A 15,764-nucleotide genomic window follows, 5' to 3' on the forward strand; every position below is an offset into this window, starting at 1 on the left:
ATTAATATTTTTTAAATGCCACATATTAATTTTATATTAAGAATCCAAAAAATTGCACACCTCACAAATGTTCAAATCTAAAAAAGGTTTTCCATATTCACATTTATTTTATAGTACAACCAAAATGATTGAAATATTTTATTTATAATCTATTTTTTTTTTATTTATATTAATATTTTTTAAATGCCGCATATTAGTTTTATATTAAGAATTGAAAGAATTGCACACCTCCCTTTTATTGTTTTTATTAGGAATTCTTGTTAAGAAATTATTTTTTCACTTTCAATATATATAATTATTTTCTTTCATATATATAATAGTATAGATATTTAAATAGTTTATCTAAATCTTGTATTGGAATATTTTGAGTAATATTTATAATTATTTTTTTTAATTACGACTTTTCCATAAATCAATATTCAATATTAATAATTATTTAAATTTTAATAATTAAAAACAAATTAATTGACTCCACCCCTGAATACCACCGCGAATGAGCGAACAACTTAATCGTGTGTGATATAATATATATTTTTAATGCGTTAACCATCTTGCTGTGCATTTATTCCATTGCACAGGTTGGCATCCGCCCGTCGCTGTAACTGTGTACGTTGAATTTAATTCCATTCCTCGTACTGTCTGCTAGATGGCGCTGAGACCACGGTAAGGGTTAACGAGTCTGCCATCAGGCATTAAATGCTCGTTCAGCTGCAAGCTCGTTAGCTATATTTAATACGCGCGTGGTGACTTTTTGAAAACTTCGTTTTGTTAACGAGCTTGCAGCTAAGTGGGCATTAAATACCCAATGTCAGGCTCGTTAGCCCTTACCCTGAGACCACCATAGATGTCAGACAGGTAACACAAGTTTCTGAGTGTAAGAGTTTTCCGAGTTTAATAATTCCAATAATGAAGATCAACATCCGTCTCTATAAACAGAGACCGAAAAGTGGGTCCAAATAGCCACGTAAGAATGTTAAGTGAATCTGCAATCGAAATAAAGGCGGCCGTGTCCAAACGTAAGAATGTTAAGTGAATCTGCAATCAAGATAAGCACGGCCGTGTCCAAGGGCAGCGCCTAACCAGCGATATATCAAGTATTAAATGCACCCGGAGATGCACGCGACATAGCTCGTTAACACGCAAAATGCCTTTTTTTATTTAGTGACGAGTTTTGCATTTTGCGTGTTAACGAGTTATGTCGCGTGCATCTCCGGGTGCATTTAATACTTGATATATGGCTCGTTAGGCGCTGCCGTGTCCAAGCCTATGCGTGTTGACTTACACTCTTTGTAATTACGTTGAAGGCGACAGCTCCCCACCAACCTTAGTCATGTATCCAAAACCAATAAAAAAAAGTCATCTGTTTAGGTTTTTTAAATGCCGATAGGCGTTTTATTGTGAGAGATTCATCGTCCGAGTTTCAAACGACATTTATTTTGTCAGTACTTAATTTGTGAAGTTTCGTAAAGGTTTTATCGAGTTGGCCCACGCTGATAGTGTTATGCCAAATATTATTACTTATTTCCCCATTTTTTCATGTATTTATTTTCAGTTTTTATTATTAGAGGTAGGAGTCGTTCAAGTGAGCCTCTCTGTATGAAAGCTCAGTGACATCCAAATCAATAAGAAACAAACTATTCAAACTGAGAGGCTTTCAATCTTTATGTAGTTCTAGTGAACCTCTCTACATGAAAGCCTAGCTATATCCAAAGCAATAAGTAAGCAATCGTTTAAATTGAGAGGCCACTCATTGTCATATCCAATGCCCAAATTCAAAATGCAATAAACATCATAACACAATTGTTCGTTGGAACACAAGTGGCTTGCACACCACAATCCCTAGCAACACTGAATGTACATGGACGAAAAAAACAAAAAAAAAACAGCAAAAAATGTCATTTTATTGTTATTATTGGGTCATTACCTATCTGTAAATCTATTTGTAAATCTTTCAAATTATGAAAGATCCAATTCCAATTAAAATAAATAAGTCCTCTTTATTTGTGGTTGTAATTCAAGCCTTTGATAAGACAAAATCAACAATGACAATCACCATCAAAATTTTCTTTAATTATAGTTGAAGCCACCTCATTTTAGTCCATAAACATTTTTGTTAGCACAAAGGCAAGCCTCAATCATCCTTACCTGCAAATGGCTCGAGAATGTATCAGCAATAGAAAAGAATGCCAAATGCAATTAACTTATAATGCAATAAAAAAACTAAACAATACTCACTCTCTTATCACTACAACCTGTTAAACTCAAATACTATAGAGTAACATGATCTAAGGAAAAACCCCATGGTTTCCCCATACTCTTGAGACATGTGCGACATGTTAATCTAAAATATTGTAGAGTAACAAGATCTACCAGAAGAAATCCCATGGCTGTCCCATACTCTAGAGATGTGCAATAATTGCATTATTTACCAGTGATAATTCACCCATACCATAACCTAAATTGATACTAGGTTAACAATAAACCTACAACAAAAATAACTTCTAGAGTTTTCTGTAAAGTAATACCAAGCACTAATCATAAAACTTTAAATAATCATAACTATGGGAACACTAAGAAAAGTGAAAATTTGCACAAGGTGCATAGTTAAACTTTACCATAGAACTCTAACAAATTTCACTGCCACTCTGCTTTGGAAAAAATTGAGTCACTATTAAAACCAAGTCCGTAGCTATGACTCCATGGTTGAGATTGCCGGTTTATTTGAAAATGACAACTCCTTGGCTACAAATGCATAAACAAATGTTCATAAGTACTTTAATTCCAGTCTCCTGTCAAAACATAAAGATACCGTAAGTTCGAGCGAAAGGCCAACATACATTCGACCCCTTCGACGAAGCTAGTAGGTTATACCCCTTCTGCGAAGTTGTCCGCGCCCTAAAAAAGCATGGTCCAACAAGTATAAAGATACCGAAAGTTCATGGGGACGGCCAACGCGCGTTCTAACCCTTTCTCCAAAGCTTGGTTTTCCCTCTTCTGCGAAGTTGCCCACAACCCGCGTAGGTTGATCCAACAAATTTAGTGGCCAATGTCCATTGAAACACCCCGGATCCCCGCTTCCTGTTGACATATGCTTCCCGAGTCCCTGCTACCTTCATCCCATCCAATCGCAGCTCCCTTTCCATCCCCCTAGTTAGTGGTTTTCATTGTTTTCAAGAGACAGACCGAAATTGTATAGTCGTAACTGAATTGGGATTTCCATCTCAAACGCTTCTCGAATCTGTACCCATTTCTGGAATCGAGTATGTCTTTGAAACAATGGGGAGAGGCAGCCATGGGAGCCGTCATTGGTGCACCCATGCAAATAGCTTTAGAGAAAGCACTTGAGCTGGTAGAACCCGTGTTTTACTACAAAAAATGGGCTAAAGACCTGGAGGAAACTGCCTTGTCGCTCAAGCCTGACATTGATAAATATGTAGAGATAGCTCCCGACCCAGATTTATCAACACCGAGATATCAACGGTACAGAAATTTTCAAGGCCTTCTGGAGAGTGCCATTGGCCGGGCGCGACAAGCAGAGGAAATAAACATGCTTGAAAAGTTCAATTACGCGGAAGAAATCCACGAGTTCCTCGAGAAAATCCATGAGTTCATCCGTATTGAAGGCCCGCCCAACCTCGCCCTTGATTCGCAGAAACTAAGGGTAGACGTTGGGTCTCTTGGCCAGAAGTTAGCACAAGTGGAACTTCTGAGCTGTCAAAACATCAGCCCAACTCAGACCAATATTGATGGCATACATGGAGCTGAAGCCGCTGAACGGTCCAACAGAATCAATTCCCAAGTGCCGCCTAAGCCAGAGAAAGCATTGGGTTTGGATGAGCGTATCAATGAGGTTAAACAAATTCTCAACCAGAGGGATGTGAATATCATTGGAATAACGGGGATGGGCGGGAGCGGCAAAACCACTCTTGCATCAGCACTTTGCCACGATCGTGGGGTCAAAGGTAACAACAATTCCAATTCTTTTTAAAGAAATGTTCCATTTTGTCTTCTCACAATCTTAGTTTGTAAGGTTTATTCTCTTTGTGATCTTCAGATACCTTTCCAAACAATATACATTTCATTAGCGTCTCACAGTTTCATGGAAATGAAAACGGTGTCTGCGAGATTTTAGAGATTATGTGCCATAGCATATTTGGTGGTGAAAAGCCTAAATTCCGGAGCATAGAGTATGGACGCAACCAACTGCAGAATAATCTTAATGGAAATGCACATCCGAAAACTTTGGTGGTTTTGGATGATGTTTGGCCAGGTTTAAGTGTGGAAAACCTGTTGTTTACAGCAGAAGGATACAAAACAATTATCACAACCAGACATAATTCCATCATTCATTATATACATGGTACTCCGTATGAGATACCTGTGTTGAATGATGATGATGCCCTATCACTTTTCTGTTTCTGGGCCTTTGGTAAGGATTCGATTCCACCAACAGCGAATGGAGATCTCGTTAGAGAGGTATGAATTAAACATTCTATTCATAATCCTACTGTTGATGTGCACCTCAGATTCAGAATAGCCATCGAATTCCAATTTCTTTTGGTTGCAAAGGTTCATTTCATGAGTACCACAAAGCAAATTTAGTCTTTTTAATGTTACCAGGATAATAGGTTTGCAATCGATAGGAAAGAGCATTTTCTGTATAATATAACTCCGGCTAAAGTTATAATACAGAGTATTTATGCAGAAAACTAACATAAAATTTCAACTGGTGCTAAATTTGTAGGTAGCAGCAGAGTGTAAGTGTCTACCACTTGCCCTCAAGGTGGTTGGAAGTTCTTTGCACCGTAAACCCCTGCCAACATGGCAAATTGCAAAGGAAAAGCTTTCCAAATCTGAAGCTATTTCGACAGAACACGTAGCTGGACTTGTTTGTCGTTTAAAAACAAGTATAGGTATCCTCAGTGATAAAGAGAGACAGTGCTTTTTAGACTTGGGGGCATTTCCCGAAGGTAGAAAGTTCGGCGTGGGTTCATTATTGGACATTTGGATATATGTCCGGGAGATGACATGGTTGGAAGCTTTTAATGTCTTGTTAGAACTTGCGAGTCGAAATCTCATGCATCTCACAGGCTATGGCGAAGGGTATTAAACTTGTTTTCATCTGCATCCTTTAATCATTGCTTCCACGGCTTTATTTGTTTCTCAAATTAAATTCCTATGCTTGTGGCATCGTTAGAGCACGCACTTTGCAGAAAAGTTCATTTTTATTACCAGGTGTTAAAATTCATAAAAGAAAGAAATTTAAGATACGAGTTTATTTACATGATTTGTTAAAGATTTAGAAACCAGAAGGATAACATAAATTGATAGGCTCCTATCAAACTAGAGATCAAGAGAACCCTATGAGTTCACCATCATTGCATTGGTTAGTTCACTGTTATTTCATCGGTTAATGTGTCAAGATTTGGATGTGTAGGAGTGCGGCCATTAATTATCACTGCGCTTCTGAGCTTTCTTTTTCTCAGCATGATGTAATGCGGGATTTAGCGCTCCATTTGTCAAACCAGGACGACAACATTATTTGTAAGAGACTTTTCATGCCTCGCAAGGAGGCCAACATTCCCACAGAATGGCTAAGTGCTGCTCAGTCATCTAGTGCTCAGTTTGTTTCAATTCATACAGGTTGGCCCGCTCATGAGAATTGCGGTCTTTCCCTGTCTAAACATTAAATAATTAACAGTTCAATTTACTACTTTTCCGAACTGTTTAATAAGCATTTTTACTGGTTCAATTTACCATTATTCCAACCTTATTAAGTGGTTTCATAAGCATTTTTATCAACTGATTTTTACATTTTTGGGATCTGCAGGTGCAATGAAAGAGGAAGATTGGGGTCAAATAAATTTTCCTAAAGTGGAAGCTTTGACTTTATTCTTTGACGCAAAGCAATACTGTCTTCCGACATTTTTACAGAACATGTCAAACCTAAAGGTTTTGATCGTATACAATTACAGCTCTCAGCGTGCGACACTTAGTGGGCTGCCCAGCATTCCTTCATCTGTTCAGATTAGGTCTGTACTTCTTTATAAGTTAATTGTTCCTTCTTCATTTTATGAGAACTGTAGATCCTGGGAAAGGTTGGAAAAGCTGTATATATGTCTCGGTGGGGACCTTGGAAACATCACTCCCGTGGATAAGGATAAGGAATCTGAAGCCTTGAACTTTCCAAAATTGTTGGAAATTAATTTTGATCACTGTAGTGAATTGAGGGAGCTACCAATCAAACTCTCCAGCATAACTTCCCTCCAGATGTTGTCTGTTACCAATTGCCATCTCATCGAAAACTTACCAGTTGACCTGGAAACGTTAAGCTCACTGAGGGTCTTGAGATTGTCTGCATGTCCAAGCTTGTCAAGGCTGCCACCTTCCATTTCCAAACTTGCCCAACTTGAATATTTTGATATTTCAATCTGCACTTCTTTGAAAGACCTTCCCGCCGAATTTGATCACCTGCCCAATCTAAAGACGTTGGACATGAGGGAGTGCTCACGATTGAAGCTGCCTAATGTCAAACCAAAATCTTTGGAACGTGTAATCATTTCCGAGGCCGAGAAGGAGTCGGCCGAGAAGGAGTCTCGAGCCACGTGGTCGTCCATCTTTGATGCTGTTGCAGAGTCCTTTAGTTTGGACTGGCTAGATGATAATTGATGTTGTTGCAGAGCCCTTTAGCCCTTTAGTTTGGAGACTTATGAATATGTTCCTTAGAGTGATTATCAAAATAAAATATGGGCCAGTTGCTTGATTCTAAAATAGTTAATTAATTTTAGTAGGAATAATTTAAAATTAAAGAGTCAATTAATTGAGCGTTGATAGATGAATTTAGTGTGTGGTTGCATGTCAAGTTATTTTAGGTGAGTTTCTAGTTGGAATCATATAAATATTTTTCATCAGGTTCATTGTAATCAATCAAGAAAAGAGCCACAACACCTATGTTTTGTGTGTGAAATTTCTGTTTTGGCTCCTCTGTGTGTGAAGTGGCTTGATGTTGTTGCAAAACCCTTTAGTTAAAACTGGCTTGATGGTTAAACTTGTTGGAGAGTTATGAACATGTTGTTCTTTAGAGTGATTAAGATAAAACATGGACTAGTTGCTTGATTCTACACAACCTATGTCTTTGAAGAGCCATTACTTCAGCGTACTTTCCGAGCCTAAAATACAACTCTACTATTCCGCAAATTTTCAAATTATTTATGAATTAGCTCATTGTGTAGGAAATGGTGCGGTTTATACATGAAATCCGGATCTGTGCTAGATTTACAAGTAATCCAATATGAGGCTCCTTGCATGCACTAGAACTTAAAGATTTTTGTATGTATATAATGATATTTTAACATCACATGGACTATTTTTACATACTCTCATTTTTTTAAACGCTTTACATTACTTCAAATATCATCTCAACATTAAAGGTTACGGCATAAACATAAAATGTTATAAGGAATATCTTTTTTAACATCACATGGACTATCCTTACATACTCTCTCTTATTTTTCCTATCCTTACATACTCTCTCTTATTTTTCAAATGTTTTGCATTATACCATCTAAGGTTACAACATAAACATAAGCTTTTATATGAATACGAGTAAAAAAAACTATTAGATGGTTCTTGCCACCTATACATTGGGTCTCCATATGGAGTTTATTATCTTATCAAAGATATGGTACTAAGATATGATACACCTTCCATGGTATTAAGGTAAGTTGTTTTCGAACATTGCAAACAATGACAAGATTCTCATTGTAAATATTTAGCTAAAAATTTTATGTCTTTGGAATAAGATACTCTCCAATATGGAAGAATTTCCATCCATTGCTCAATTTTTGCCCACCGTGCCGCCATGGATGCATACCTACTATGCGCCTACCAGTAAAATATAACAAAATCAAATAAAACCCGACTCATTCTCGTTCAATTCTCAAATTTTACTGACCTTTGAATAAAAATAAATAATATGATAGTGGAAAAATATTTGTGACTTCAAAATTGAAATGAAGCCCGTCTGGGATGATGGATTGACTCCAAGTGCAGCATGTTTTGTCATGACCACTTGAAGATATCAAACATTTAGTATATTTTCCCCAAAATGCTCTTACCAACGAAATAAATATAAAAATAATATAGGCTTATCCATCCTTCATGTTAAGTGCTAGTGTCTAGGTAATATTAGTGTTTGGTCATGTAAAAACACATTACAGACCGCAAGGGCAGAAAAAATTACATATTATTGTATATATACACAATAATTTTTGTTTACACAAAAAAATGTTGATTTTATATATTATTAGTATCAATTAATAATAAGCATTAAAACATTTATTTCGTGAGACATCTTAGATTTAAAAAAACATATAAATTAACTAAATTATAATTTTATATTAAATTATTATTATTAATTATATAATAATAATGCTCTTATTATTATTATTATATATATAATAATAATGCTCTTTCCCCAAAATACTCTTACCAACAAAATAAATAATTTAACATCTTATAGAAAAATAAAATAGGCTTATCCTATTATATATATAATAATAATGCTCTTTCCCCAAAATACTCTTAACAACAAAATAAATAATTTAACATCTTATAGAAAAATAAAATAGGCTCATCCATCCTTCATGTTAAATGCTAGTGTGTAGGTAATACTAGTGTTAGGTCATGTAAAAAACAGTACAAAAATGCAAGCAGGGCAGCTAAAAATACATATTACTGTATAGATACACAACAAGATTCTTTTGCATGAAAAGATGGTTGACTTTATATACATTACAACTATTTATTAATAATAAGCATTAAAATATTTATTTTATTATACATTTTAGATTTTAAAAAACCTAAAAATTAACTAAATTATAATTATATATTAAATTATTATTATTATAAAAAAATTAATATATATGAGTTAAGCATATATACATATAAAAAAAATTTAGATCAAAATTCTTAATCACTAAAGTTCATCTCATTTTACCATAAAAATTCTTAATTTGTAAATAACTTTTATCACAATACAATAAATTGTCAATACCACATATTCAAAAAACAATACCTCATTACACAATTAAACTAATTTATATATTTTTTATTTTAATTTAATTTTATCATATTTTTTTAATTAAATTAAAATACAAAAAAAACCACAACTATCTTTTAAATAAATCTCAATTCTTGAAATGTCTATCCATCTATTACTTATAATAATTAAATAAAAATTCTAAAACGTTTATTCTAAAACAATACATAACCCTATTTTATTCTTTACAAATGTCTATTTCCACTCCACTCCGCGTTGTTCTTCATGTTATTAGATGTTGAATATACCTCTCCCAATGGAACCACGTTTTCTTGAATAAGATAGAATACGTTATCTGCATAATTGTTTTTAATTACTTACAAAGAAAACATTTAAATCAAATATCAAGTTGGTTCACAAGAAAGATGATGCCCTGTGCAATTTTTCAAAATAGGTAAAGACAAACCTGTTGATTAACGAAATGTCGATGAACTCTCTTAATCATAAATATTAAAGTTTAGCAAAGTCAGCAAAATAATTCTTAAAGTTTTTTTAGAGGATTTTATCATATTTTTAACTTGAAAATATATAAAAATATATACATTATTATAGAATTTAAAGATGAAATCATTTAATTAATTTCAATAAATGGTTGATCTCGGTAAAGTTTAGCCAAAATACGTTAAAAATTTATAAATTTATTTAATGATCGTATTTATGAAATGTGAAGAAATTATATATATATATATATATATATATATATATTTTGGTCCAAAAGAATAAAATATTGGTTTATATATTACTAAATATATATTAAAAAAAATATACATTGCATTTAGTTAATCAGATCTGAGATAGGAAATCTCCATGTCTAATAGTTATAAGGCACAAAAACATCTAAGCATGAAAGTTCAAAAGAGTACCAAAATCATAGACCTACTATCATAATGAGTATCTGTCTTAGTATGGAGTCAAGTATATTCAAATATTTTGCAAATTGAATAGACATAGACAGGATAATAAATACTATGGAAGTGGAATGGAGCCATCTTCTACAAGAGTGTTGTCCACCAGGAATTGGAAGTGCATTGTGTCGGTGGGCATAGAAAGACCCTCTTTTGACAAAGAATCAGTCATAGTGTTAGACTCCCTTAATATGTGTTGGAGAGGGATGTGCACAAAGGACTGTTTGAGATTGTGTATGTGGTTAAGCCAACCTTCAAGGTTTGGTGGAGAAAAAGTAGTATTCCCCAACACTCCATCTATGAGAGATTTGGAATCCCCATATATGTGGATAGTGTCCATAGAAAGTTCCTTTGCAAACCAAAGGAGACCCCATAATGCCAAGATATCTTCCCTCATGTTTGAGCCAGTGTATTTTGTATTGTTTCATGTGACATATCTGAATCCATGCTCCACATCCACATATACATGCCTGTGTTGTGCCATCAAAATAACTTGCAGGGAATTGAATGCATGGATGTATATATCGATAACTCATGTCTTTATCCTTATGCAGACTTATATCTTGTGTGCCCATCCACGTCACAATGTTGGACCAAATCTTGTGAGTGTTAATGGGAATACCATCAAATATGTTTTTGTTCCTAGCTCTCCATAATTCATAGAAAATGAAGAGAGGGATAGGCTGGTGTATTCTCCCTCTCTCGCTCCACCAACATAGGGATTGTTTAATTGAGATGTAAGTTCTACTAGGGAAATTAAAAAAAAGAGAAGTCCAACGCCATACCTGTGATGCAATTGGGCATTCCAGAAGTAGATGTAAATTTGTCTCAGTTGAGTTATGACATAGTACACACCATCCTGGTCCATGTATACCCTTCTTTCGTAGATTTTCCCAAGTCAAAGTTTTGTCTTGCCACACCAACCAGGGGTATAGGATGATCCTAGTTGGGACCTTCATTCTCCATATATTATCGAACCAACTTTTGTTGTTTAAAGAGAGTCTGGAGCACATTATGTATTTGTAAGTTTCCACAACCACCACTGTACCTTTGCAAAAAGTCCCAGCCCATGAAATTTGATCACCCCTCTCTGTTCTGCACAGGCCCGCCCTTCTGAGTTCCATTAAATGGTTATCCCAAACCTCAACATTGTGTCCCGTTAGCCCAATGCCAATTGTCATCTTCCAAACTGGAAACATCCCATGCCAGTGATGAATAACCCGTGCCAAATAGAAGTACACTCTGGCATGTAATCTGTCTATGATGTCCATCGAGAGGTCATTGGTTGGATTGACACCCAGTATGTTATCTAGACCAATAAAAATGCAATTACCCGTACCAAAATACCAACGGATTCGCTGGAGGAACCATAATTTGATTTTATTGAAACTCAACCAGATATAAGAGCCAAAATTTTTACCTATAGAGCCATCCCTAATCCATACCAATGCTTCTTTGCTATTCGGGTACTTTGCCCAAACAATGTTCCTCTAGGTACCTTCTCAAAATAGTGCACACCATAATGACTTAATCAATAGGGCACATCCAAAAAATTTCATGTCCAGTATCCCCCATCCTCCATATTCGTTCGAGATAGTGATCTTCTCCCATTTTATCAAATGGTATTTTCTTCCTTCTCGAGTGCCTGCCCAGATGAAATGTGCCATAATTCTCCGGATTTTGTATACAATGGATGCAGGAAGCATAAATAAGTGTGCCTAGTAAACTGAGATTTACTGAAGAACCAACTGTGCAAGGGTGAATCTCCCCCAAGGGTGAGCCATCTATGAGACCAGCCAAATAATTTCTGACAAAATTTATCTAGTATCCATAGCCAATCATTAGTCCTGTAGTTGTTGGGCTTGAGTTTGTGTCCCAAATATGTGAAACCCTCGCACAGGGGCTTTGTAGCCACACCAATTATACCAACAATAAATTCAATCACCTCTCGGTCCCTGCCCAAGTAAAGGATAAGTGATTTTCCTCCATTAACTTGCAATCCAGATGCCTCACCAAATCTCATAAAGATATAATGCAGAGCCAACCATTGTGCTTTGGATACCATCCCGAAAGTGAGGATATCATTGACAAAGAAGTTGTGGGATATTTTGGCGTTCCTCCCCATATTTATGCCACAAAAAAGACCAATAGTTCGAGCCTCTTGGATCTTGTGACTGATCCCGTCCATAACAAGAATAAATAGAAGGGATAACAGTGAGCATCCCTGTTGTAAACCCCTTCTAGCATGGAAAAAATGGGAAGGATATCCATTGATCAATACTGCAAACTGTACCGAAGTAACACATGCCATAATCCATTCAACATTGTACATCACCAATCCAATCTTTGTCAATATGAGACGCAAAAACGTCCAATCCACGCAATCATATGCTTTCTGCAAATCAACCTTGATGAATAGCACCTCCATTTTCTTCATGTGGATGGAATGTATACATTCTTGGGCCGCTGCCACTGCATCATGAATTAGACGATTGTGGAGAAAATCATATTGTTTTGGGGTGATATAGGTCGAGAGAGTTGACTTCAAGCGCTTCGCTATGATTTTAGAAATGAGTTTGTATGTAATATTGCATAGAGAAATAGGTCTGAACTCCATAAAGGTGGTGGGATCTAGGGTCTTCGAAATGAGAGAAATAAAGGTTGAGTTTATGGCTCCAATCATATTCCCAGTGATCTTGGATTCTTCAGCCATATTCAGAAGTTCCTTCCCCATGAGATCGAATAAATGTAGGAAAAGATCAACTGTCCAACGATCCAGGCCATAACACTTATCTTTGCCTTTGTACTTCATCCAACTCTATAGTTTTGAAAATAATATGATTCTATTCCTCATCAAACATATTTGGATAGTCCTCTGATCCCCACATTTGATATTCAATATTAACACCATTTCGTTTTCCGTAGAAAGACTCAAAAAATAGAACTACTTCCCATTGTATATTTAATGTTAAAAGATTAAATATTTTAACATGCAATACAATCAAATATTTGTATTTGAAACTTTATTTTTTTTAATATATTATAAATTTTATTAAGTTTAGTTGTTTAAATGGTAAGAAAACTTATTATAATTTAATAATCGAAATAATTATCATATATCAATATAAGATGACTTATTTTTTTTTCTCAGTCAGTCTACTCCTATTATTTATACAAAAAAGTTACAGCAAGGCCACAACTTTAAAAAGTCTTGCCATGAAATTGGCATTTTACAAAAATGATCGTGATCTCAGTACACAGTAGACCTCCAGCAGTATTTTGACTTCACATAAAACTCGAAACAACGTTGAACATAAACTAAAACGAAACATGCACAGCTAGACAACGCTAGACATAAATGAAACATTGACTGACAGAGACCTGAAACATGCATTAACGTCGAGATTCAAAACAGAGTCGAGCTCCTACTTCAGAAACTGCAAAGAGCGGAAACCCGGGCGGGATCAGTCATCCTCAGAGGTGTATGGCTCCTCAACGACCCTACACCCGAATTGTAGTGAGTCCTCTGAGTCAGAATGATGAACCGCTGAGCCTGTTGGTTCTCCTTGAGCTGGCGCACTTGGACCTGTGGGGACTGCCGAATTCACCATAGAGGGACCTCCCATGACCTGGCACTGATTGTCAATCGGATTCAACGTCCTCTGGTCTGCAAGAACTCCAGGATGGGCCACTCCCGAAACCCGAACATCTTCACATTTTTCAATAGTGACTGAGACTATGAAGGTAGAGTTGGCTAAAGAACACAAGATGCTGTAGCGAACAGTAGGGTGGGCTGCATGCTCACAATCAATACTCCTGACTCGCCCGCGACCCCTGCCTCTGCCACTTCTGGTGACAGGGGGACTGCTTCGACCAGGTTCCAGCGCGTCCGAGGAAGAGTAAGAAATGGGGGTGGCACGACCGCGGGAGCTGCCACGCCTGTTCCCCATTCTGGGCCGTTCGCGCGGCATGGCAATGTGCAGAGGTTTGTCAAAAGAGCGGATACACGAGGAGGAGTGTCCAGAGTGAGGCGGAAACAGAACTCCGACTGAATCGTAAGAACCTGGAACCAGAGCCCAACGTTTATGGTATGCTCTTGAGCCGAGTAAGGGAATGCCAGGCCTAAGCTTGCTTGCAGAATAGCTAAGTAAAACACACAATGTAGCAATCCATAAGGTCGCAGAGGTCTGCGACGAAGCCGCGGGAATGATGAGCTTATGGAGCGCCATAGCACAGTTAACCATGAGACTGATGGAGGAAGTAAATGCCTTCATTAATATGCTTGTGCGAGACCAGCTCGCCCGTCCAGTGCAATAACCCGTGGCGTGCTTGGGCTGACACCTGCCCATTTGATACGCCACCATCGTACCATCCGACCTGTCAAGCACCCACATCCGGGAAATATAAGATGACTTATTACCATTTATTAATAAATATATAAAAATAATTTAAAACAAAATATTAATTATACATAAATAGTTCCCAATCACACTCAAAAATAAAATTATCAAAAGTATTTTTTTTTTAAACACTATGTAGTCTAATTTTTATATGAAATAGTTTTTTTGAAAATGATTTTTTGTTATTTAAAATACATTTTTGAATGCATGGAAAAATCTCGGACACTTGATTTCTATGATAAAAAACTTAAACTCAAATTCTTAAAAAGCCTACTAGATTTTAGTTAAAATTAACTAGAAAAAATATTGTGAAAAATTCATTTCGTAAGAAGCCTAAAAATACATCTCCACTATAATATTATTATAGTAGATTACTTTTTTTTTGAAATAATTTGTCGATAGGAACTTTAGATGGAAGGAGGGTTGTTGATTTTTTTTTTCTTTTTTTAATTGAGGACTTAGATTGATTCTCAAGGGTATAGAAAAATGGTCCATTACTTTTAATAAATGAAAAAAATAGATTCGTGCCACATGGCTCCCCACCCACCAATTTCCTAGGGATTTGAGATTATTCCAATTTTAATAATTTCCTCCATGCTAAGTTCCTTATTATTATTATTTATAACATTCATTTATATATAATAAAATATATAACAAGGTATTCTATCATTCAAATAAATTCCATCCATTCTCGCATTAAGATGTCCTTCAACATGTTCCAAGATCATATTGTCTACTCCAATCTTTTACTCTTACTAGAAGAATGTGGGATACGAGTTGTTAATGCTATGTCTTCTTCGATTAATGACATAGTTTTCCATACCATATATAAAAAGGTATTTTCCTATAATCATGGAAACAACTGAATTCTCTGCCTACTTTACCAGTATCTAAACATACATATACTACCACACGTGTTTGATAGTGGAAAATTTAACGTGGACAACCTCATAGAGAAGTTTGGGCATTTGATATTGGATCACGAGGTCGACTTATGGGACCTTGACTCGCGAGAGGAATACGTGTCGCCACACAAATGAGGAGTACAAGGTTTGACCAGCTTATGCCACGAATCTCCACGAGATCAATTATGTGTCCGCTATAAATTTAGTAACTGCTATAAATTTAGTAATTGTGGTTTAGATGTTAATGATTTGAAGGAGTGATCTATGGAAGATTGATTTAATTTTCAAATACAAATGTATAAAAGTAGCTCAACTATGAATTTGGTATGTTCTAGGTTTTCAATGTAGGATTAGTTTAGAATTAGGTAAAGTAGCATGAATGAATTTGTGCTCTAAAATTAATTAGCAATCATTCAATAACACATTTTAAATTGCACGCTGATCTTATTAGTTT

At 35.8% G+C, this 15,764-nt stretch overlaps 1 protein-coding gene across 1 annotated transcript; it reads left to right on the plus strand.

Annotated features, from left to right (window-relative positions):
* Positions 1 to 2,794: 2,794 nt before the first annotated feature.
* On the plus strand, positions 2,795 to 6,763 carry LOC149143439 (putative disease resistance protein At5g47280). Its single transcript, XM_089447491.1, has 5 exons — positions 2,795 to 3,962; positions 4,055 to 4,476; positions 4,745 to 5,103; positions 5,438 to 5,643; positions 5,831 to 6,763. Exons 1-5 carry the CDS (start codon positions 3,263 to 3,265, stop codon positions 6,667 to 6,669), a joined length of 2,526 nt encoding a protein of 841 aa, XP_089303617.1. The 5' UTR covers positions 2,795 to 3,262; the 3' UTR covers positions 6,670 to 6,763.
* The last annotated feature ends 9,001 nt before the right edge of the window (positions 6,764 to 15,764 follow it).

The sequence above is a fragment of the Pinus tabuliformis genome, chromosome X (assembly GCF_031772625.1).
Source record: "Pinus tabuliformis cultivar Carrire ecotype Pingquan chromosome X, CPIR1, whole genome shotgun sequence".
NCBI lineage: Eukaryota > Viridiplantae > Streptophyta > Pinopsida > Pinales > Pinaceae > Pinus > Pinus tabuliformis.

Bases quoted from the DNA above. Each gene is read 5' to 3' on its own strand.
- LOC149143439 (XM_089447491.1), top strand. From the start codon at position 3,263: ATGTCTTTGAAACAATGGGGAGAGGCAGCCATGGGAGCCGTCATTGGT. The intron at 3,963-4,054 runs GTAACAACAATT...TGTGATCTTCAG, and splicing joins CCACGATCGTGGGGTCAAAG to ATACCTTTCCAAACAATATA. The intron at 5,644-5,830 runs GTTGGCCCGCTC...TGGGATCTGCAG, and splicing joins GTTTGTTTCAATTCATACAG to GTGCAATGAAAGAGGAAGAT.